General features: G+C 39.1%; 1 protein-coding gene across 9 annotated transcripts in view; it reads left to right on the top strand.

The window, feature by feature from the left end:
* The window catches only part of PCNX1 (pecanex 1), a 96,470-nt gene extending 71,534 nt beyond the window's left edge, over positions 1–24,936 (top strand). For 8 of the 9 annotated variants that reach the window (XM_075427297.1, XM_075427296.1, XM_075427295.1 and 5 more), the window contains 12 exons: positions 627–685; positions 1,457–1,672; positions 3,255–3,508; positions 4,485–4,715; positions 6,124–6,224; positions 7,492–7,642; positions 9,376–9,606; positions 9,997–10,271; positions 11,973–12,214; positions 13,311–13,747; positions 15,156–15,296; positions 19,713–24,936. In XM_075427297.1, the coding sequence (XP_075283412.1) occupies positions 627–685; positions 1,457–1,672; positions 3,255–3,508; positions 4,485–4,715; positions 6,124–6,224; positions 7,492–7,642; positions 9,376–9,606; positions 9,997–10,271; positions 11,973–12,214; positions 13,311–13,747; positions 15,156–15,296; positions 19,713–19,853 (2,479 nt within the window). In that variant the 3' untranslated portion in view covers positions 19,854–24,936. The remainder of the gene's footprint in view (positions 1–626; positions 686–1,456; positions 1,673–3,254; positions 3,509–4,484; positions 4,716–6,123; positions 6,225–7,491; positions 7,643–9,375; positions 9,607–9,996; positions 10,272–11,972; positions 12,215–13,310; positions 13,748–15,155; positions 15,297–19,712) is intronic. The other variant, XR_012764624.1, reaches the window with a different exon arrangement.
* The last annotated feature ends 362 nt before the right edge of the window (positions 24,937–25,298 follow it).

The raw sequence follows: 25,298 nt of genomic DNA, 5'->3' as shown, positions 1-25,298 counted from the left end.
AGATTATACCTACCTGTGTTTTATTTCTCCCAAGTCCACTATTGTTGATGGAATATCAAAACAATGAAATGTTAAATAAACAGCATAGGGCAAGACGAGCCAATAGTTCTGGTATTTATGGAGAATTAATTTTTCATTTCACTGCTTTATGGCTTTTTTCCCTTGTAACACTAGAGCAGTTTAAATACTGTGTTCCAAATCTTACATTAAAGAATTCACATTGTAACTTCAGCCAATAAAATAATAACTTTCTGAAAATTGCCTTTGCAGTAAAGTCTACTGGAATGTTTAGCTGTGCTGATTTAATTGTTTTTGTCACATCTAGAGCTTTATGATACCTGTCAAAGAAAATAGATGCACTTATATCTAAAGTTAAAGATTATTCTATGGCTACCTACTGTGGACAAACTTTATTAGGTATTGGATCGTACTGCTGTTATAGGAGAAAATACTTTTACATGAGAAGAGTAGCAAAGTTGCACATAAAATTATTTTAAAATAACTTTGTGAAACTATTTCAGCAGGAATATTTTTTAACAATTTTTATTCTGTTAGTAGTTTCTTTCCTTAGATGTTCTTACAGTAATAAATTTTGTGTAACGTATGCTTTATTTCATTATTTTCAGCACAAAGCGAGTGGACCATTCAAATACAAGACTGGCTTCACAGCTTGATCGAAATCCAGGTAGCTTTCCTAGTCTGATCATGGTGGTTTTCGGTTTAGTTTTGGGGTTGTTTTTGTTTGGTGGTGGTGGGTTGGTGTTTTTTCTGATGGCAGTTGGGTTTGGTTGTTTGTCTTTTTTCTTTTTTGTGGCAGTGGGGTTTTGAAATGTAAATAGATTTTATAGGATTAATGCTCAGTTTGCGCTCTGATCTTCTCCAACCCTGCGCAGCTGTTCTGTAGTATTCTCTACTGTTATTTTCTCCTCGTTCATCTCTTGCTTTAGTCCTGTAAGTTTTTCTTGTTTCCCCCTTACCTTTAAGTGTGTCTGATTTACTTTTTTATTTATAATTGTAGTATGCATTAAGCTGTTCTGCTTTTTATTCTTAAGTAATTAAAAAAGCCAAACGTTATTTGAGGGTGTCTCAATGTCGTGGTGATGAGACTAGTACAACAGTCATTACTGAGATACTTATGTGCTCATTTGCTTTTGTACTTTATTATGTGGAATAGATTGATGGGAGATCTATGAATGGAACTGAAAGAATAATTTGGAAAATGGAGGGGTGACTAAGAAGGGAAAAAATTTGGTCAAAACCACTAAATGTCACTTAACATTCATTTGGAGTAGTTGTCCCCTAAAAAAAGGGAAGGTGAGGTGCAGAGTGAAGAATGACCCTGAAACAACGTTGCTGTTAAGAAAAGAGTAGGATTCAATGTGAAATGATAATTGACATTCAAGCTTCATGTTTTTCTGCAGATTCAGAGAATAACCCAAATCCAATCTTTCTGCAGGTTCAGATGATAACAACCTGAATTCAATCTTCTATGAACATTTAACGCGTTCCCTTCAGCACAGCCTATGTGGAGATTTATTGTTGGGTCGGTGGGGAAACTACAGTACTGGGGACTGTTTCATCCTAGCCTCTGACTACCTCAATGCACTAGTACACCTTATAGAGATAGGAAATGGCTTGGTCACTTTCCAGCTGAGGGGACTTGAATTCAGAGGTGAGTGTGTTAAAATTCCTTAACTGTCTGTACCAAAAAGTGGACTTCTGCTTTGGAAAGTTAAGCTGTTTTCAGTTCCATTCTGCAAATTAGTTGTGTTGAAAATGGGCTGCAGGGCCTCTTTATGCCCTGATCACTTGTGAGGAAAAATACCTTGCTTTAGCAGAGTTGATGCTAAATCTCTCTTCTTTTTGGTGCAACGTGGTTACCATAATTGGTTCTTAGAGACACCTAAATAAAATGTGACCCTACAGTGATGCTTTAAGCTATCTGAATCTTTTGTGTTCATTGGCAGATAGTTCACTTGATGTTACAGAAACGTGATTGGAAATTGTAATCTGTCTTGATACCTGTAAGGCCTTTGACATGGTTCCCCACAACATCCTTCTCTCTAAATTGGAGAGAGATGGATTTGCTGAGTGGACTGTTCTGTAGATGAGGAATTGGTTGGGTGGTCGCAAACAGAGAGGGTAGTGGTCAATGGCTCAGGGTCCAGGTGGAGATCAGTGACAAGTGGTGTCCCTCAGGGGTCCATATTGGGACCAGTACTGCTTAGTATCTTCATCAGCGACATGGACAGCAGGATCGAGTGCACACTCTGCAAGTTTGCAGATGACGCCAAGCTGAGTGGAGCAGTTCACATGTCTGGGGGACAGGATGCCATCCAGAGGGACCTGGACAAGCTTGAGAAGCGGGCCTGTGTAACCTCATAAGATTCAGCATGGCCGGGTGCAGGGTCCTGCGCATGTGTTGCGGCAGCTCCTGGTATCAATACAGGCTGGGGGATGAAGGGATTGAGAGTATCCCTGCGGAGGACTTGGGTGTACTGGTGGATGAAAAGCTGGACATGAGCCACCAATGTGCGCTCACAGCCAGAAGGCCAACCATATTCTGGGCTGCATCAAAAGCAGTGTGGCCAGCAGGTCAAGGGAGGGGATTCTGCCTCTCTACTCTGCTCTGGGGAGACCCCACCTGGAGTCCTGCATCTGGCTCTGGAGCCCCCAGCACAGGAAAGATGCGGAGATGTTGGAGCGAGTCCAGAGGAGGGCCACAAAGATGATCAGAGGGCTGAAATCCCTCTGCTGTGAGGAAAGGCTGAGGGAGTTGGGGCTGTTCAGTCTGGAGAAGAGAAGGTTCCGGGGAGACCTGTTTGTGACCTTCCAGTACCTGAAGGGGGCTTCTAAGAAAGACGGGGACAGACTTTTCAGCAGGGCATGTTGCGATAGGACAAGGGATAGTGGCTTTGAACTGCAAGAAGGTAGATTTAGACTGGATGCAAGGAAGAAATTTTTTACTATGAGGGTGGTGAGGCACTGGAACAGGTTGCCCAGAGAGGTGGTAGATGCCCCATCCGTGGAAACACTGAAGGTCAGGTTGGATGGGGCTCTGAGCAACCTGGTCTAGTTGAAGATGTCCCTGCTCACTGCAGAGGGGTTGGACTAGATGACCTTTAAAGGTCCCTTCCAACCCAAACTATTCTATGATTGGTTGGATTCTAAACACTTCTAAAAATGTGGCAACATTAAAGCAATCATATAATGTGTTCAAGTCTTTCTCTTTTTTTCCTCTATTTTCTCCGAAGGAACTTACTGCCAGCAACGAGAAGTGGAGGCCATCACTGAAGGTGTAGAGGAAGACGAAGGTTTTTGTTGCTGTGAACCAGGCCACCTTCCTCATATGCTTTCCTTTAATGCTGCATTTGGGCAGCGTTGGCTGGCTTGGGAAGTACTTGTGACAAAGTATGTTCTGGAGGGTTATAGCATCACTGACAACAGTGCAGCTTCCATGCTTCAAGTCTTTGATCTCCGGAAGATTCTCACCACTTACTACGTGAAGGTATGATTAAGATCAGTACAGCTCCTGGGGGGAAGGTAGGCTGGATTACATCTGGGAACTGCTTAATGTCTTGAATTTCTAATGTCTGTCACATGAGGATCATAGAATGTGATAAAATTTCTCGATATATAAACACCTTCATCAAGGGAGGACAGAGTTTGCTGTACTGCTGGTTTCCTGATGCTCTGGTTCACGAGCAGGACAATGACTCTGTAGTCTAGAATAGAGAGAGCACACTTTCTAGCTGAAGCTGAAGTAGAAACTTGAAAGCTGTTACCCAAATCTGATAGCTGTGTTGTAAAGAAAAAGTTAAATAAATAGTGTGTTTCTGTTGGAGAAAGCCACGCTGCTTCGCTCTTTAAAAGCTGTCCAAACCCATCTTTGTGGTTTTTTTAAAACAAAAACAAAAAAAACGCCCTGCCCTGCAGTTGGAAGAGGACTCTAGGCCTCAGATCGCTTCTAATCAGTTTAGTAATTGAGATCTTTCATAAGCTACCCTCTTTCAGAAAGCTGAAAAAGTTCAGATTGAAATCTTTCAAAGATACTTATTCGCACACACAAATTGTTACGCTGGTTTTCCTTCCTGCCAAACACAAGCATGTTTAACTGCCTTGCCTTTTATTTAGCATTTGAATTTGTTAGAAATTCAGTATCTCAGCCTCCATGTTAACTAGATTAAGATTCCCATGTATTCGTTTTTCTGCAAAATTTCAATGAGTCCTGTCTCATCTTTTTTTTCGTTTCCTTAGTTCTTCAGTGCATGCTTCAGAAGTCTTGACAGTCTTTGAAAAATATGCCTGTATTCAAACCTGTATTGTGTTTTCTGTGCAAATTTGTTGCATCTGTGAGCTAAATAAATGCTACTGTGTATCAGTTTTGTTCATTACCAGGAAAATAATGCAAATGAGTTTAAACAATTGAGATTGACTTTTTTTGTTGCAATACTGACTCATATTTTTAACTACTACTGTTTCAGGGCATCATCTATTATGTCACAACATCCCCCAAGCTAGAGGAATGGTTAGCTAATGAGACAATGCAGGAAGGACTGCGGTTGTGCACAGACCGCAATTATGTTGATGTAGACCCAACATTTAACCCCAATATTGATGAGGATTATGACCACCGTCTAGCAGGGATCTCGAGGGAGAGTTTCTGTATGATATATTTGAACTGGATAGAATATTGCTGCTCTCGAAGAGAAAAGGTAAGTATGAACATGTGCGGAAAGCCCTTCACTATTCTAGGATGGTCTTTTTTTTTTTTCCCTGTTGGTTTGACTTACAAGCTGGTTTAATATTGATTTTTAAAATAAAGATTTATAATTGAAATATTAATTTATAGCTTACTGTTTTGATCTTCCACTCTTGAGATGTGAATTTAAATAAATTTTTTAAGTAGTGTATAATTTAAGCTTTTCATTAATCAATTATTCATTTACCAACTTAAATGAACCAGTTGAATCTTAGTCAGGCATTTATCTACGTACAAAAGGATATGTTTATAGAATTGATGTTTTGTGCTTAGATATCAGTGTTTACAAATCAACCCCAACTTAAATAATAATTCCCGAAACAGAAACCCCAAAAACCAAATAGCTGTTGGCAGCTTACAAGACTGACCACTTCTTTGTTAATGGTCATAGTATACCATTCCTTTGGACCACTGGAATTGTTTGGCTGGTGAAAATGATCATTGCATATTCAACCTTTTTCCTGTATCCAAATCCTTCCACCTTTTAAACAGAAACGTTAGTATATTTGTAGAGGAATACCTTGACTTGTTACTGCTTACAAAAAAACTGTATGTGGTCTAGTCAAAGGGGAATGGCTTTTGACAATAAGCAGAAATTGATTAAGATTATAGGGACAGCAATATAATGGGAATTTATGTGTTTAATGCAGGATCCGAGACTTCAGAGTTCATCTTTAATTTGGAAGTAAAAGATTAATTAGAAGCTCATTTAACTGGTGTAATATTTAAAGGTTTTTACAGTCAGATGATAAACAACAGCCAAAGAAAATTGTTTCCCTCCAAGTCACGATCTTGTGAAATGTTTTGTTAGGTATTGAAAATCAGGTTTAATCACTTAAATGAATGATACCATTATCTAGGGCATTATATACCTTATACAGCTACTACTGGCTTTTAGCTGAGGCCGAGTTTCCCCTGAATAAAGCTGTAGTCCAGGGGAGCTTTCAATTTCTTCAGAATTACATACTCCTAAGCAGTAAGTGAGAATCCACTTTATTCCCCCAAAATATTTTTTGTCTTAGCCCCGTAATTTTGCTAATCAACAATTTGCATGCAAGGTACACGGTATCCATGATGAATGTTGCATTCATCTATTCAGCTTACAATTTTTCCTATTTCAAACATAGTATATGTGTGTCTGCCTTTACAAGTATTCTATGTACTTGCAAAACTTTTACAAAAGAATTCCTGTAGAAAGTCTGAGCAAGAGTAACTGATGTGGTAGGTACATACGCACACTTGAGTTCGTGTGCCTTTGTGTGGGTTTGGGTCTTTTTACTCCTTTTGGCAGAAGGGTTTTTCTGTGGCCATTTCTTTTCTCCATTCACCTGACTGTTCTTTTTTACTTTTGTTATTGCTAGCCACTGGATTCAAGTAAAGACTCACCCCTGGTGACGTTGTGTTATGGACTGTGTGTTCTGGGGCGGAGGGCGTTGGGAACAGCTTCACATCATATGTCTAGGTAATAAAACATTGTTGTAAGTTTCTTGTTCTCAAAATTGCTCTGGGTTCCTAGGTTAGGTGTTAGATGAGTACCACTTCATAAAAGAAACAGATTTTTAATGTCATCTTTCCGTAAACTGAACAGACATGCACATAACTTGTCTTCATTATAACAGCTAGTGAAACGTAATCAAAGAACAGCAAATGAGGGAGAAATTGAATTTGAGCATTTTGTTTTATCGAACTAATGCAAGGTGAGAGTTCTGGTCTGGGTGAGGACCATGATAACAGTTGAAAAAACCAAGAACTGACTGAGTTCTAGAAGTAAACTCCGTTTCATGCTTTAAAGTATGTGCCCTATCTGGAAACAGGGAGGAGGACGACTTCTTAAGATGAAGAACGCATGTCTTGAGGGAAGTTAGATCAGACCACTATGATAAGTTTCACAGTTTATCTGGCTCTGCAGCAAGCAGTTGTTTTGTACACATCTCCTTCAGCTGAACTGTGTCGTGATATGGCAACCTCTTTCTTGCAGACTGACAGCCTCAACATACTTTAGAAACGCAACGAAAAATGTAGCTGTATGTTTCAGGGAATCACAAGGTGATGGTTTAAAAAGAAAATAAGAAAGCATAGTTGAATATGGAAGCTATTGGTCAGCTGGGTCCCAACTGTAAAACCTGTTTTATTTCACTTTCAGGGAAACTGATGACTAATTCTTCTAAATACCAGCCAGTTGCCCCCTCGAGGTCTTGCAGATACGCAGTTGCAAGAGTGATCAGAGGATATTTGATTTTTCACTCTCAGATTAGCTTAGTAAAAGGAAATGATGCCTTTAAGCATGAGGAAGTTGTCAGGATATTTTTATTCTCTGCTAAAGTATGCACAACTGAAGCTACATATCCTCTGTAACTGGTCCATTGTGGTGTTATATTCCCTGAAAAGTTTTCTCTTTAAAAATCTTCAGAATAAAATCAGCCATTCCTCACAGTGTTCCTGTTTACTTCAGTTCATGTAAACAATCTGTTGCATGTATAGTTCATTCATTACTTATTCAGTGCGCATAGACATTTAGTGTCCAAGCTTTGCTCACACACACATCTTTACTCATATGTTCTCTTCTCCCTGTCTTACCCTGTAAGTTACCTTTACAGAGAAGAATTGTGTGCCTTTTTCTACGGTTTGCTATTTTCTGCTCTTGTCAGTGATGATAATTGTGGACATGTTTGTATTTCCATTAATATTTGTGCTGTTTTATTCCTCTTTTTTTCCCCCCCTCTCAACAGTAATCTGGAATCCTTCTTGTACGGTCTGCATGCCCTATTTAAGGGTGACTTCCGTATATCTTCAATTAGAGATGAATGGATCTTTGCTGATATGGAATTGCTGAGGAAAGTAGTGGTTCCTGGAATACGGATGTCACTTAAGCTGCATCAGGTGAGAGATTACACAGGAAGATGTGTCCAGTTCTTTTTATTTCTATGCGTTCATTCTTTTAAACATAGGAGACTGGGAGACATAAAAAATAGAAAGAGAATAAAAGGGCATGTGATAGGCATGGACAACTGAAAATAAGGGAGTATCATGTCTTGTCCTTTGTTTTATTGTAGCTTGTCTGGAAGGTGATGCAGAGAATAAGGGAATGCAGTTTATGCTCAGAGCTTGAAAATTACATAAAATGTAATTTTCAGAGAACATATCAAGCCTTGTTTTTATATCCATGTGGAGATAATTCCCATATGAACAGCCTCTCTGATATTTTCCCTCCCTTTTCCCCTCTCCACATATATGTAATTGGCTTAAAAGTTTGTCATGCCATTCAAAGCTGTACAGCCCTCTCCTCCAATGGGAATTGTTTTTCTTGTTCTTTTTTTTTTTTTTTTTTCTTTTGAAGCGTTGTAATAACAGACACTGTGGTGTAACATAGTGATCCTGTCAGTAAGATTTCAGGTGAGAATGAGAAGGTTGCTTTATAATAATCTGAAATTGGGGTCAGTCTTTATAGTGAAGTGAGGGTGAAGATGAACAATCTCAAATTCTGTCCAGCATGTCTATTAGCTAAGCTCAGCAAGTACAAGAAAGCATGTACTGAGTGATAAGACCCCCCAGGGGCGGGGGGGAGTGTTGGTGTTGCAGAAGAACAGATTGCTTGAAAATCATGTAAGTAGGCAAATCTTCGTTGCACCTCTTAAAAAAATAATTAAAGTTGCCTTTTTGCCAGTGATTGAATCAACTCCTTCATGTAATACAAACTCCCTGAATTTAGCAGAACGCACCTAAATGTTAGGAGTACGTGTAGCAAAGTAGAATAATTACAAAATCATTGTTGAAAGCAGCAGAAGTTCCACTTCAATAATTCTGAAGTGTTCTCAGTATATTTGGGTTACTGTGCAAAAGGGGCTTGAATTGAGTCAGAATGAAAAGTAAGAAAAATACAAATATCATTACACCATAGAAGTTTTTGCTGAATGTTATTGTATTAATCTATAAAGGGTGATTTTATTCACTTGCAGTGCAGTAGCATATTGAGGCTTCAGCCAGTGTTGGGAATTTAGCTATTTATTACTGTCCTTTTTTAACCAAAAAAGTCATGTGACCTAATACTGTATTGAACCTGTGAATTTTGTGTTTTTATTTGACTGGCAGCAGTGCAGTGGTGTGATAGTATCTGATGCTGAAGTAGTCTGTCATCAAGTATTAATGTGAACCCTTTAAGAGGAAATACAGATAAACCTTATTGGTTTTCTTCCTATTGCTGCTTTCATGTAATAGTCTCGTTGAATAACCAGTGCTTTATTTAAGTGTGTTTTACAGTTGGAGACTTGTGGATAAGCAAAGAAGCTAAAACTAAAATGTTTCTGCAGGCAATATAAATAGATATAAATATAGTCTAAAATTCGACTAGAAACTTACTTGAATCAGTAATAGGTAGGTCCTTCCAATCACTTTGTTTTTAAGTTAAAGGATGCAAACACAAGTAAACAGAACTAATCTGTTGTAAAAGAGGTCAAAATTAACAATGTTCTTTAGTCGGTATCTCCTATTGTTGATGTCTAACTTTGTGCGATGCACTGAGCCTTTCAAGAGTTTGAGCTGTGAAATGTTTGATTTTTATACATAGTTACATCTGAAATGTTTATCATATCTTACGAACGTGTTCTTGGAAACAGGATCACTTCACATCTCCAGATGAATATGATGATCCTTCTGTACTTTATGAAGCCATAACAACCCATGAAGAAAATCTAGTTATAGCACATGAGGGGGACCCTGCCTGGCGAAGTGCAGTTCTTTCTAATTCTCCCTCTCTCCTTGCTCTGCGTCATGTAATGGATGATGGCACAAATGAATATAAAATCATTATGCTGAATAAGCGCTATCTCAGTTTCAGGGTCATTAAGGTAAGCTTTGTATGTGTTCCACAACATGACAGTGTGTTGTGGTGTATTTTAATAACTATGCCAAACTGCTTCTTCAACTCAAATCATTACATTTTGTTACTGATGTGGCTGCTTCTTCGCTTACAGTGGAAGCATTTAATCAGAAAATGAATTACTGACTTAAAATATCTTATTTCTCATCTGATTTTTAGATTTGCTTTGTTCTCACTATTACAGCCTGTGTCCATAAGTTCAGCCTCTTAATGAAGTGAATATGAATGCTTGCAGTTCTCCAGTGCAGTATTACATACACACATGAAGGCCTAGGTATAGCAAAGCAGTCTTCACACACTCTCGTTTCACTTTCTGACACAGCCTTTCTACTTGGCCTCTGTCTGTCATCTTTTGCAGGTGAATAAGGAGTGTGTGCGTGGCCTGTGGGCAGGACAGCAACAGGAGCTTGTCTTCCTGCGTAATCGTAACCCGGAAAGAGGAAGTATCCAAAATGCAAAACAAGCTCTGAGGAACATGATCAACTCTTCTTGTGACCAGCCAATTGGATACCCAATCTACGTCTCACCTTTGACTACTTCCTATTCAGATAGTCACGAACAGCTTAAGGAGATTCTCGGGGGAGCCATCAGCTTAGGAAACATCAGAAACTTCATAGTGTCTACATGGCACAGGTGAGCTGAGGAAGTGAGTTCTCATTAGTATGTATTCATGCTTTCATATTCCGTTAACTAGTCTCATACATGCCCAACACAGCATAATTTATAATATTCAGTCACACAAAAATAAATAAGCCTTGGCTTTTATTTGAGGCACATCTGTACCATATGGCAACTGCTTTGGTACAGGATTAATCTTCAAGGCGTATAATAAGCCATGAATTATGTAAATCACAGCTCAGAAAAAACAGGACAGAAAGTGTAGATGCAAGAACTACAACTTCAGTTCTGATGTGTCTGATAATGAGAGACAATGCCACTTCTGTATTACTTATTTCAGTATCATCGCTTTTGCAGTCTATAGTACCATCCTTAACAGGATCAGGACTATTTGGTAGGGGTTCCTGTCTGGTAAATATTTAGCATGCAAATGCCGCTGTTAGTGTTGTTAGATATGCTCATACATAGTAACTCAAGCTTTAGCTATTCAGAATTTCATGAGTGCTTATAAACAGTATGTTGGAGCCAGAACAAGTAACTGGAGTGATAATATAATCCTCCCTCCACATGACCCCTTGTAACCCAGCACAAACTCTTGCTGTGCTGTGTTTTATAGGCCATGAGAACTTCTACTGTACTTCTGGCCCCTTACGACTGTGGCTCCAGAAGCAAGTGGCAGCTGTGTGTGGCATTCAGAAATGTGTGCCCTAGTTCTTACCAGTTCCAGGAGCTTGTGCCATAGTTGGAACAGTCCTGTAGCTGTTCTGATAGTCATATTTACACTTAGACATCTACAGCATATCAAAACAGAATATGCCACACTTAGCACAATCTGTGGTGTTTGTCTTCTGTTGCCATCTGCTTGTCCGACACATGGATAGACTGACAGGTGAAAGTATGACACAGAACGGTATTTGGATGCAAGCTGTGTACGCTTTGGGATTCTGCATCCCAGGAGCAAATAAAATTGAAAAGGAGTGCTCAGTGTGTTTGAGTGCGACAAAGAAAAGAATAAAAGTAGGAATTGAAGGGAGGAGCAATGTGCTGTGGTTTTTGTGTCCAGCCGAAGTTCATTAATGCAAACAATGTGGTGAAAAGCTTGTATGTATGCTGGAAAATGTTGGCTAGCCGACTATCTGATAGTTCAAAACTCACACAAGAACTTGTAATTCAAGTAATTGCAATATGTGCTTCAAACAACTGTGAGTACATTACTGAAGGTAACAAGAAACCAAATACATTAAAAAGAAAAAAAAATAAACACAAAACCATCAAACATTATTTTCCTGCTCATCAGAATAGACAAAGATTATTCAGCAGAAGGATACACATGACTGGTATGTTAAGGAACATAAGTTTTTCTAAACTGTTACAAAAGAACCAGGATGTTCTACCAGCATTTTATATTTAGAGTTTTTCGCTGTGTTGTACTTCAGAGATGGCTTGATTTTTTTCAAAAGCTATTTTATATGAGCATGTGGCTTATCATAAATAACTGTTACTTGAATAGCTGTCATGAAGAAAACTGCAGTCTCTTAGAAAGCAGTAGTTATACTTGCAAAGCATATTCTGAGAAAATAAAGTCAAGTTTTACCTGATTTGGGGGAACTGTGGGTTATGCTGAGTAAAGTCTTTTGCTTGTCGTCATAAGGCATTTCTTAGAATCCTGATGGTTAGAAGGCCTGACTTAATGTGTCAATTGCATTATGTTTTCAGACTAAGGAAAGGTTGTGGAGCTGGCTGCAATAGCGGTGGAAATATTGAAGATTCAGATGCTGGAGGTGGAGCTTCTTGCACAAGTAACAATGCAACTATCAATGAGTCACAGAGCAGCATGTCGCAAGGAGGAGGGAATGCACCTATAGGGCAGGGACCTGGAGCAGTGCAGCACCCTCCTGTTGCAGCTCATCACACAGCTCTTCCTGCAGCTCATCCACCAACTCATCCCTCCACTCTGGGTAAAGTTAAAATAAAACAAAGCAGAAATTTTATGCAAGTACTATCCTATAGCCAGAACTGGCCTTTCAACTCTTTGGATTGGGCCTAAATTAAAAGAAAAAGCAAACAAAAATGACTTGGTTATGTAGTGTTAACACATGCTGGATTCATCTCAGACCACAGTACTGTTTTACGCAGTGCAAGGCTCTAAAACAGAGATTTGAGCTATAAGGGGTATAGTTGTGCTGGCAAAAATAGATTAAATAACTTTTTATAACACATCTCAATGTATTGGATCTTTTCTGGTTTTTTGTCTGCAGATGCTAAACTTGTCATTTTTTGTGAATGCCTTTATATTTCTTATTTATGGAGTGGAATGGATTCTCCATTTCCATAGTATTTTAGCTGAATCCTATCCAAGAGTCGGTAGTGATCTTCAGGTAGGGAGATCAAAAACAGTAGATCTGAGAGAAAGCTTTCCAAACACTGCATTTACTCACAAAGAATGTAAAAGTGTATGTCATTGAATGAACTTTTTTTTTGCACAACATAATTACGTCTGTCAGCTCTGGAGAGCTAAGTCCTTAGTATAGGAAAAAGCAATGATGCTAATGCTCATAAATGGCAATTCCTGTTTTTCACTTTTAAGTGCATTAAATTTCTCTGAATTTGTTTAAAACCAGCTTTTGCTCTAACAGATTTTCTGACTCAATCTTTGAACATCCAGTCAAGCATATTAAGGAAGAATATTTAGTATTTTGAAACATGGACATCTGTCTGCCATAATGCCTTAGGTATGGGAAACTTAGGTGTTAATATTAAGAAACAAATGGATAATGCAGGAAGAGCAAGGCTGAAGCATTTTTCAAGCTACTTGTCTTGCAGGGATTGCGAGTTGAACAGAATGTGAAATTACAAGATAATATGAATAGAGTGTATTCAAATGCTCTGCTATATGAAATGCAACAGAGATCTTCTGTAATACAGCTGTTTCAGATGTTGCTGATTAGACCCATCAGTTTTGTATCTAAGTGCTAAATCATTTGTGTGTTGGAAATCTAATGTGTGTTGGGAGGCTTTATCAAACTCTCCTGATTCTGTATTTTTTACTTTTAGGCACCAGTCACAGCTCTCACTCTGTCCAGTCGAGCCTTGTCAGACATTCCCCTGCCCGTGCCTCAGTAGCTAGCCATTCATCTTATTGCTACGGCAGTCGTCATTCATCTCTTCGCACATCCACAGCAGGCTTTGTGCCTTGTCGGCGCTCTTCCACCAGTCAAATATCCCTTCGTAACCTCCCATCATCCATCCAGTCCCGCCTATCTATGGTGAACCAAATGGAACCTACTGGCCAGACTGGGGTCAGCGCGCAGCATGGACTGCCCTCTTCTAGCAGCTCCAGCCAAAGCATCCCAGCCTGTAAACAGCATGCCCTTGTGGGCTTTCTAGGGACAGAAGGAGGGAGTAATGCATCTGAAACACAGTCAGGTGGTAATGCAAGCCCTGCAAATCAAATGCAAGCCAAAAAGGATGACGTTATTTACAGAATCCAGGTGAATAGTCCAGAAGAACAAGTTAATCTATGCTTCCATGTGCTTTTGTTAGTGTTACCTTATATGTTGTTGAAATCAACTACATTTAAATACACACACAGACTGGAATGTCTCAGTATACAACTATTGTGCAGTTACATTTGGAGAACTAATACAAGGAAAAGGGTTTGTGACAACCAGCCTTCCTGTATGCTTAGATGTTTCTGTTTACGCTACTTATATGATTTGCCGTAGTGCAGCTTTGAGAGTGTCAGCTGAACTCAGTTCCACTTCATACTTCACTTGCCTTTATTTGTTACAACATGTAAAGCTAAACAGCTTCATTTTCGGGGCAGAAAGCAATTAGCTTTTTTCTTTTAAACAAAGTATATATTCCACAAAAGTAACTGTAAAAATACTTTCACTTTCATATGTATTTATTCATTTTTATATATATTTATTCTTTGGTTATTGCCACAAGTCTGGCTTTACTGAGCAGCAAAAAGTACACCATTGACTAAGTTAATCGTGGCAGCTTTACTCATTTTGTGAAAATCCAGAAATTTGTATTCTTGCTCTTTTGCTGTAGCCCTACATACATTTTGTTGGTAGTATATTAGTGGGAAACATCAAGAACTCTATTTAATAGGATAGATCATAACAAACATGACTTCATTGCTAATATCTCATTTTAGAGTAATCCTTAGTAAACTGCATCATAGTGGGCAAAGTTAACAAATTAATTTTGCAGGTCTGTTTTTTGCAGGCAAGGGCCCTTTTATGAAATTGTTTAATTTCTCTGTGTTAGGAGGATACAGGCAAAATTGGCATGTGCCCTTGGATAGTGGACATTATGCAGTTTTCTCTGTACTTCAATAAGAAGTTTACGGGAGTTTTCTCCTGCTGCCCCTGTGGAAAGGCCAGTTTCCTTCAAAACATGACGTGGGTCTTGGCTAACCATGCTAGTAGATACGTAGTTCTGCAGCCTAACAGTAAATTCTCCAAGACCATGTTTCTTAAAATACTCTGTAAGAAGTGATGAGCTAGTTTTAACAGCTCATCATCACCTAATGCTTCCCTGCTGCTGGACCATGTGCTGCTAATGCTTATGTTGTGCCAGCTCCTCAGACCCTGCCATGAGCCAGCATAGCTGAAAGAAGGGGTGGGAGAGGGAGCCAGAGCTGCTGCTTCAGACAGCAGTGATCTGGTATATTGTCAGCTGTGTCTGAAACCACAGACTAATTTCCAAATTCTGCACTGCTCAGGCTTTTTCCTAGCCTGGAGCTTGACTTTCCAACATTGAAATTGGTCAGAAATTGATTTCTGTGGGTTTAAGTCAGTTCTTTGCAAGTGTGCTAAAGGTTACAGTTTATCTGTTTCTTTTAAATTTTGGCTGGACTAACAGTCAAAACTCAATTCCTACTTATAGTTAATGGATCCCAGTCAAGTACTGGAAGGGATCAACGTGTCAAAAAGGAAAGAGCTGCAGTGGCCAGATGAGGTGATACGGCTAAAAGCTGGAAGAAACAGCTGGAAAGACTGGAGTCCTCAGGAAGGCATGGAAGGCCATGTAAGTTTTGCTTAGAAATTGACAAGCTAATTTAAAAAAAAGGCAGTGTCTTGATTCTGTGGCAGTCTGATGAGATGTCAAGGCTGTCAAGTAGCAGGTGGGATCAGCAGCTGTCCTCTAAGTCACTGTTGCTGGAAGAGCAGGTCTAGAATCCTGATTTGAAGCAGAGGGATATTTGGGCAACTGTATCCGAAAGATGCAGGATGATGATTCAAATGGTGTCAACCAACTCTCCTTCCTTGCCTTCTTCCAGCTCTTGTCATGAACTCTCAGGCATTGCGCTCATTCATCCAGTCTTCATTTTGCTTTCCTTAAACTGCCAGTCCTTGAGCAAATACGGAAGGTCAATATACCATCGAGTCCTTAATTGAATGGTTAGCAGTATTTTAAATTATTCTGATGAAAATGAAGCCAAGTAATACTGTCTTTAGATGTCTTTATATAGTTGGTCCATGAAAGGTGTTTATTTTCTTTTAAGAAGTCTGCTGTAACTCAAACTTGCAAAAGCCTTTGACTTGAAACTCCCATGTCCCTTTTCCATAGGGGTGTTATATCTGTATTTTATAAAAATCCACTGCATTAGTGAGAAAACTTGTCTCCCAGTTTAGGTTCTCTTTAGGAGGGCAGACACCCAGCTCTATCTTCAAGGCTTTTTGGTTTTTACTGAGGCATACATTTTTTTAGACTTTTATGTCTATAGAGATGCTCCAGTGAGTATTCTTTCAGTGATAAGTAGTAGAAGGGAAGAGTCGCTGACCATGTGTCTGTGTTGGTTCATCGATACACCTGTATTTTCATTTGGAATATGTCAGTTCTGGCAGTGTAGAAGAATTGGCTTTGATTGACTGCTTACCTCAACTGGGGATGTTATTTATAAATTGGATTCAGGGGCTGGATTTTGCTGTTTGAAAGCGCACATCTGCATCACTGTGGATGTATGTGGAAACTTCAGGTAAGAAATCGCAATATACTGATAACATCGTGTATGCCAAATCTACCTTGATGTTATATGGATGTGAAGGAAGGGACCTGGAAATAAATTCCTTCCACGACTAATTGTATGATAGTGGATGGCCCGCTCTTAAGGTAGTAGAGTTAGCTTGTAGGTAACACCTTGGAGTAGAATGCTGTTGTGAATGTTCATAGTTATGTTGGGTTTAGACACTGTACTTTTGGAATTTCCTTTTTAGCTATTGCAGATCAAGAATGTTCTAAAGATGGTGAATGTAAAGGGTTATATTGAAGCATGTCCTGTTACCTGGTATCACTGAACAATTTTTTTTCAGGAGTTCGTCAGTGTTTTGCAAATTGCAGCATGCTGACACGTACAGTGGTTGACATTACAGAAAGATTAAAACAAGATTTGAAGGTCAGAGCAAGCTACTGTTCTGAATGCTGCTCATATATTTTTGGTGCAGCATACTGGCAGGTTTTTTTAGAACGTCTTTTAACCTAAGAAGAAAGAAGAGCACCAGATTATCCTATGTGCGATTAGGAGGAGAGGATTTAACTTGATGACTTAGTTTCCACTGCCTGCTTTAACTGCCTGTGGTTAGACATACTAGTATCAGTAAAGCCATTAGTGCTTAGGACAGTCTTCCCTTTCTGATCCTGTGACTGTGGTCCTTCCTGCAACCAGGCAGAAATGATTCTTACCTGCTGAGATGCTGCTCATCAAGCGGTTTACAAGCTAAAACCTTATGTTGGTGCTCTTGGTATGAAGTCCAGCTTCAGAAAAGCCCATGTCCTGGTACTGTCTACGTACCAATAATTATGGCCACATTCTGAGTGGCATATAGATTTTCCTGTTGTGTATTAAGAGGAAAGAAGCACTAGTCAAAAGCAGAAGCAAACAAAGGAAGGATTGGAAGAGAATGGTAAAAGACGAGAAAAAAGAAAATAGATGAAAAGAGACAACCACGTTGTTCCTGGGGTTTGTCCATGGCAATATAGGATAGGGATTCAGGAATTGAACTATGACGAAAGTTCGGGAGTCACTGTACTGGGGGGGGGGGGGGGGGGGTGTTCTGTATCCGGTTTCGTGATTTTTTGTGAAGTATCAAAATGTGTTTTACTGTCGTGATGAGTAAGAAATAGGTTGTGTCAGACCCGATGCTGATGATATGACCCTTAATTAACACTCATCTAAAGATAATATTGCAGGTGACATCTAAGGGTGAATTTCTGAGCACTACATCCTCTTAGTTGTTCAAAAGTTTTCTACTACATAGAAAAAAGCATTTTTCCTAACTTTGCTTTTGATTTTGCTGAGCATACAGTACAGTGTATATATAATAAACAAAGATATTATAGGGTTTCTTCAAGGAAATTGAGTTTAGCAATCCTCTTTTTATTGTAGCTACTTTTTCCAGCACTTTGAGGTTAAGGTGTACTCTGCATTATCTTTCTGTGACACCTGACACTGGCATGCAGAATTCCCGTAAAAGATTAACATCTCTTGACTATATAGTGACATCATTTTGCATGTTATCAGTCATTTATGGGCATCAAATAAATGCCAATCATAATAGAATCATAGAATGGTTTGGGTTGGAAGGAACCTTATAGATCACCTAGTTCCAGCCCCCCTGCCATGGGCAGGGACACCTTCCACCAGACCATGTTGCTCAAAGCCCCATCCAGCCTGGCCTTGAACGCTGCCAGGGAGGGGGCAGCCACAGCTTCTCTGGGCAACCTGTGCCAACGCCTCACCACCCTCATAGTAAAGAGTTTCTTGCTTCTGTCTACTCTGAATCTACCCTCTTGCAGTTTGAGCCATTACCCCTTGTCCTGTCACTACATGCCCTTATAAGAAGTCCCTCCCCAGCTTCCTTGCAGGCCCGCTTCAGGTACTGGAAAGCTGTTGTAAGGTCACCCCGGAGCCTTCTCTTCTCCAAGCTGAACAGCCCCAATTCTCTCAACCTTTCCTCATGGGAGAGGTGTTGCATCCCTCTGAACAGATGGTAAAACTGGGTGTGAGGGAATGATGGTAGTGAGTTACAGTTTATGTACAATTTGTACGTATACACAGTTTTTAAGGAGCCATGATATTGATGCTTTTGCAGTCAACCCTTAGCTATCTCAAAGACACCAGTTTTAAGTTGGACAACAAGAATGTAGTACTTGGACTTTATTGGGAAATGTTTTATGTGTCTGGGCATAGGATATTCCTGACCTCACTCCCTACAGCAGCATAAAAAGGTTGTTTGGACAGACTTTGATGAAGTCAGAGTTCTGAATACACCACTTAAATATCCTGCTGTTGGCATCAAACAAAGGGGAACAAAAGATGCCATGCTTCCCTGGCTGAAATGTTCTTCAAATAGTTGCAGTATAGGTGTCATGTAGTGGACAAAGCAGAATCTGCTTCACCCAGTGGTAAAGAAATTGGCAGCTGTCAGCTGGGTATAGTGAGGATTTGGGGGTGTCTCTTGGATTTGAGCTTGGAAGATGTAGATTACTTGTGGTTTTCTGTCCTTTTTTCCCACCTCTATCTTTAGAACTCTTGAAAGCTGTACTGTCCTCGATTTTGTAGAAATTAATTACATTTGCTTTTTACCTTACCTTGTCTTGCATTTGGGGTTCTTTTTGCACAACTGGCAAATTTGACATAATTCTACTTCTATGGAGCTGGCAATACTTAAAGCTGTGTTACTGGAGCATCCTTGTGGTTCCTGTGGGGCACCCAGAAGTTAGGGGTGTATTTTTATGGAGGCAGCTGAGCAGTGTGTTATACAAGGGCCTGTATGGAGAAGGGACCTTCTGATGGTCAATATGAGGTGGAATCCTTAGAAGCAGAAGATCAAAGTACCTGAATTCTGTAGATCCCAGGGAATATGGTTGTGGCACAGTTTCTGAAACCCTTCCTCTTTGTAGTATTTTTTCATTTTAAATTATCTTTGAATAATTTAATTTAAAAGATCAACCTTGAATTCACATTGAGTAGGGAATAAAATTAGGGCAAGGGATTTGACTTAGAGGAGATGACAGTTTACACCTGACTCCTGAGAAACTACAGTTCTGTGCTATTGTGTGCTGCGCAACACTGAGCTGTTTTAAGACTAATACAGCTAGAGCATCAAAATAGCCCAAATCCATATGTGTATGCTTTTTTCAGTTGTTACTCACTTTGCACAAACTGTTTGGTTCTGATTTGGGTCAAGTTGTTTGTTCCTGATGAAATTCATATCAAAGGCTGGCTATTCTCAGGTAAGCTGCAGCTCTCCAGCAAGACTTCTATGAGTAGCTTATCTGTGGGTATGCTGTCAGTGAAAAAAGAGTGACTAAGTCGGTATAGCACTTGTATTAATTGCTCCTTTTGCCCTGTAAGGGTCTTGAATTGTCACCCACAACTTTGATATTGCAGCTCTCCCTATGGAACTTGGGTTTCATTGTACCTTTTTCTTTTCGCCTTAGGTGATTCACCGCTGGGTGCCTTGCAGCAGAGATCCAAGTAGTCGGTCCCATATAGACAAAACCATCCTGCTGGTTCAAATTGAAGATAAATATGTTGCTGTTGTTGAAACTGGAGTCCTTGAACTCGGGGCTGAAGTGTAAAAACTTTTTGAGACTGAAACTTCCCCTTCTCCAACGGTTCAGAGGAGAGAAGGGTCCAGAAGAAGCAGCTCCCAGGACATGAAACTTCGGTCCAGTTGTAGGAAAGGACTTAAAACAGATTTGTTGAAGTCACTTTCCCCAAATAAACAAGTGTAAGAAATATTTTTTAAGTTCTTAGCTGCTGAAGAAACATTTGCATGAAGGATAGATTTGTTGAGACATATCTTTTTGTTTATAAATTTTGTTTATGCATTGCGTAATGCTTTAAATCAACAAACTTTTCAGTTCTAAGATCAGAGCACCTCATATTTTTCTAATTGTTTTGCCAAAAATTGCCATGTCTTGTCACAGAGTGTGTGGAATTCGTCCACATTATTTTAAAGAAATTGACTACAAACCTTCAGTTTGGTGAAACAGTGTAAAGGTTTCAGGTGTGGCAAGAAGAGACTGAACAGATGTATAGATTCTTATTCCTTATGAGCTAAACATTAATGAGAACTGCACTAATTTTTTTACAGCAATGCACTAAAAACAACCCTGAGATTGCTGAGAACATTTATTTATATATATAAATATAAGTATATAAAATACCATTATTTAAATTGCCTTTGGGATTAATCCCCTCCCTCTCCATATACATGTTGATGGTAAGGGCTGTGCCATGGGTTTGGTTCTATGTTCTGTATTTCGTACAAGTGCATTTGCTGCATCCTCTTCACAATAAATGGTAAAATAACAAATATATAGAAAAGCACCTGAGTATCCCTGTACTACATCAGACTCTATTGTGGTGGCAGTGGTACCTCAAATCTGTACAATACGTCTAGCTTTAATGTGGACCCCAGTATTCTGCATTTCATCTGTCCTCCCTTCGCTAGCCATGGCTACTTTGCTTCTTTACACTCAGAGTTGGCTGCGTTGTTTCATTGGCTCTTCTCTGGCAGAGGCAGTTGTTTGAGTTTTGTAGGGGGAGGTGCAGATCCATGATTAACTTCATGGATGCTTGAAGGTTTTTTTAATTCCATCCAATTTAAAAAGAAAAAACAGCAACAACAAAACCCAAAACAAAAACCAACAAAAACTTGACTTCAACTTTTAAAGAGCTTTTACAGAAGGCACAGCCCTAAACTTGTATCACTTTTACCACCTTGCCTTTTCTTTCCCTTCAGTCTTCATTCTTTTCTATGACTTGAATTTTATTTTCTGTGATTATATATTCTATGTAAGTGTAATTTGAGTATTTATAACTGTGAAGTTGAATTATTCATGTGTTACATATCCTAGGTTTTACTGTATTTTTTTAAAAGTGTGTATTCAGGGAAACAAGTAACTCAGAACTATCATGGGAGTGTGAGAGGGAAACTGGTTTGTTCTTGACTTGCAGTTCCTGTGACTCACTTCTCTTAATCCGTAAGAAAAAAATGTACCTGTTGTGATTGTTTCCTGTTTCTGACCTGTAATTATGTAGGACTCTGTCGGGAAACTGCACACAGTCCTAGCTTTTGGGAGCAGCCATCTTCTTCCCAGTCACCTCTGCTTCTTTATGTAATGTAACCCGAAGGGACTTCTGATATACCACAGAGGTTATTGTAATTATTTCTCTGACATCAGAGAAACCTTGTCCATTATGTACCTAATGTAAGAGTGAAATTACACGGGATGAGAAAAAGCAAAGGAAGAAACAGCTACCTAAGAAATACTGGTATTCTGACTCAAGTCACTCTATGCCATCTAGCCACGAAAGGGTAAGTCTGCATGCCTGGTAGCTAGTCAATTCTCGATACTGTTTCCAGTGAATTAGACTGGGACCTTGCTTACATCATATACTATGCAAACTTGAAGAACTGTGCATCTTACAGTTGCATATTAGTATTTGGTTTATGCATATGCAGTCCCATTTAATCTTGGTATAAACGCATAGTTCTGGATCTGCCACCACTGAAATAATTTTGCTGTTCTACGTAGTTATAGTGTGGTTGAATTCATCTCCCATGTATCTGAAAATATAGTACAGTAGGTGGACCTTCTTCAGCAGTCTGGTCATGTTGCTGTTGGGAATGAAGAAAATGCGCGAGTTTTGAATTTAAGGTGTTTTAGTTAAGGTTTTATTCTGTGTCCTTCCCTTCAGGTAATTACAAAGTTTCCTGTGTCACAAGGAATATTGCTTCACTTTAGAAAGAGGAATTTGTTTGAAAGTAGGCCCCCTTTTGATATTAGTTGCACAAGGGGTTTTTTTCTTGTACTGAAGCCTTGAGGTAGACAAATGACTGAAAAACAAAATACATAGGGGTTGGGGTTGTGTGTTTTGGGTTTTGGTTTTTTTTTTTTTAATTGACTGAAGCCACTTTCAATATGTTAACTCTGGCTTTGAACAATCTCTTTCACTCTCTTCAGGGCGAGATAATGACAATGTCCATTGCTGGTAATAGACATGACAGAAATTAATGGCTTGTTATAAAAATTCAAGAGAATACGTAACTGCCTGGAATTAGATCAGCAAACAGCAGATGGGGAAAAAGAAAGGCGTTTTTTTTTTTTAAGGGACAAAGAAAATTGATGGATCTTCGTGTTTAATTTTTTTAATCTTAAGGCTTTTGGTGTATTGCCTTCAGGAGATGGATTTTAATGTGGCCATTTAACAGGTTAATACCTTCTTTCAGATACTGAGCAAATGCCTCTTGTGAAGCCATTCACATATAGTGCTCATACCTATTCCAGATCTGCTCAACAAAAGCCACTTACCTGAAATTTCACTCTTCCAGGCTTTGAAAAATGAACTTTTTTAAAGTTTTCCTACATTCTGAACTCTTAAGATTCATACATGATTGCATGTTGATTTGTGCAAAGTTTGTGTCTCAGTTTCCACTGTGCAAGTGACAAAACTGTTTTCTTCTAACTCTCCACAGGATAGATCTGTCCTTGGAAACCTCTGTTGTAGATGGAGATAATTTCATCTTCTGTTTTCTTTTCTTTGGCGTTTGTCTTGATGCATAATATTTTTCTCTTGTTGTGAGTATGGAAAGATGTTTTTTTTCAAATTAGTCCTGTCCACATTGAGCTCAGCATAGAGCAGATTTTTTTCATTAGATCTTTCTAAGCTTTCATGAAAACTCATTGTAGGGAAGTGCTTTAACTCTGTCCGCTTGCCATAAGAACATTCCGGTTAAGTCCTATTGTTTTAGCTTCCAGGTAGATCCCAATCTATTTTGTTTCTCTCGGGTTTCTTTAAAGGTGATATCTGTGTATATACATAAGGACTTACTGCTCCCTAAAACAAATACTCAGTTACAGAAGAGTGCTTGAAAACCCCACTAATCAGATTATTTCATTGGTAAAAATGGCTGCTACTTAATTTTTTAAAACTCTGCCACTTTGACCTCTCTGAAATCTTTCAAAATGTTCAGATTCAAACAAACAAACAAACCCCTAAAATGTGTATGTGAGACCACTGATGACACCTAGACTTCTGTGCCACTTGCACTGTGTGATACTTGTGATGAATCCTGGGGATTTCTCTTGTGATTCAGCACTTGTGAAATTACTTGAGAGCAAGGGGGAAGATGGTGATTATTTTTTAAGGTAATTCCATGTAGGTTGAATGGTCCTACAGCTACTTGGCCTGGGACATTTGGCATGTTTCTGAGTGGTGATCTCGATTTTTCTAGTCAGCCGTGTAGTTCGTCACCAGGCATTCCTTACCCCCATGTTCACAACCCCTTTGGGAACTGAAGAACTCTTTGAGGAGCCTAGATGACTGGTGGGGTGAAAGTTGAAGACTTGTGGCACAGGTCCATGCCCTTGTCTGTTTGGCAAATGGCCATAAACTTTATCTGGACTTGGGCGAGGCGGGGAGGAGAGGTGCCTTACAATTGGATTCAACTTCAGATTGTTTCTGTAATAATGCACACAACACCATAGGACCTAGGAGTGTAGATACAAAGACACTGCTTCACAAAGATTTTTCTTAATTGCAGAACTCTGCATTCACAAAGTGGAGCAGGGTAAGTTGCATTTCTTACAGTTAACAATATTATTCAAATACTATTTAACTTAGATTGGATTTGGGGTTATACCACCACAGGTTTTATGTACTTAATTTTATTAAGGAATTTTATACCTATTATATAGGCATCTATGCTTTTCTTGTCTGGCTTGCTATTTGATAATCTAATGCAGTACATTCAGTGACGCTGGACTCTCTCAAAAATTATACTGGTAATTACTGGTGCCTTAGTAAAAAGTGGGTACATAACACCTTGGTGGAAAGTAAAGCATGTGTCTTGTTTCCCCCCAGCATGATATGCATATTTCCAAAAAGGTGATTAAGATGGCTGCTCCAAAACATTTCAGGAGTATACATACATCACTTGGTCACAAACATCTGGATATGAGCAATTTTTATAATTCCTGGTATGTACAGTTGGAATGGATAATCCCAGTACACCTAGTCCAGAAGTCTGGAAGGTGGTGATTGAATAGCTGGAGATGTTAACTTATTACAGACGCCCCCAAAAGTTTGACAATAAGCTGCTGGTTAGGAAAGGGAGGGAGAGGGGAGCAGAGCATAAATGAGAGGGTGGATTTGCTTTTTAATAGACAATGAAAATACATGTTGCCTCTACCAGCAAACGGATACTTTGCCAGGGATAGGGATATGTGTACCTGCGTGTCTGTGAGCGTGTATGTGTCTGCGTGTGTTATAGGAAACAGCCTGTAAATATTGTAGCTGTTTAAAATGGAAAAGGCAGAGAGTTTTTTGCAACGTGTTGCAGCAAAAGGACAGTATTGACAGTGGAGAAACACTGAGAAATAAAAAACCTTTTTTCACTTGTTGTCATTTATTGCACTATTACATTCTCTTACGATGTCATTCTCACAAATTCCCTGTAACCACTATTTTAGGTTTACTCAAACCACCCTTTAATGAAGGATTCTCTTATTTTAAAATTATTTCTTATGTAGCTGTAGTAATAGAAAGGAGAACCTCAGTGGTTTCTGCTGCCAGCATCATACCTGGTTTTATGCCTGTACATAAAGTGCCATGCACCCTCTCTTCTACAGTTAAAATGTTTTTTTTCTTGTCTTTGTTGAAGCAGTTTATGTATTTATCATAATTTCCCTTTTTTCTGAATCTTCTTCAAAGCCCAGACCACTGTTGTACTGTCTTCATGCTCAGTAATTTTCCATTCTTCATGCTTCCCAGGGAAATATTTTACCTTGTGTGGTTTAATCAGTGATTTCTAACTTTCTGCTGTCCTTGATGTGATAGCCAAGTGCAGCATTGTGTGAAGTCCTGATAAACGCTATGCTTACCTGAAGCACTTGTTGATACAGTGATACTAACTTAAAAATACGCAGCTGCTGTCTGTACACTATCTCAAATTTCTTCATGCTAGTACAGAGAATTACAATATCATCTTGTCCCTCTGAGATAAAGTGAATTTT

Source organism: Opisthocomus hoazin, chromosome 7, assembly GCF_030867145.1.
Source record: "Opisthocomus hoazin isolate bOpiHoa1 chromosome 7, bOpiHoa1.hap1, whole genome shotgun sequence".
Lineage (NCBI taxonomy): Eukaryota > Metazoa > Chordata > Aves > Opisthocomiformes > Opisthocomidae > Opisthocomus > Opisthocomus hoazin.
The sequence above is the reverse complement of the archived record's forward strand: the minus strand, read 5'-3'. Positions and strand labels throughout refer to the sequence as shown.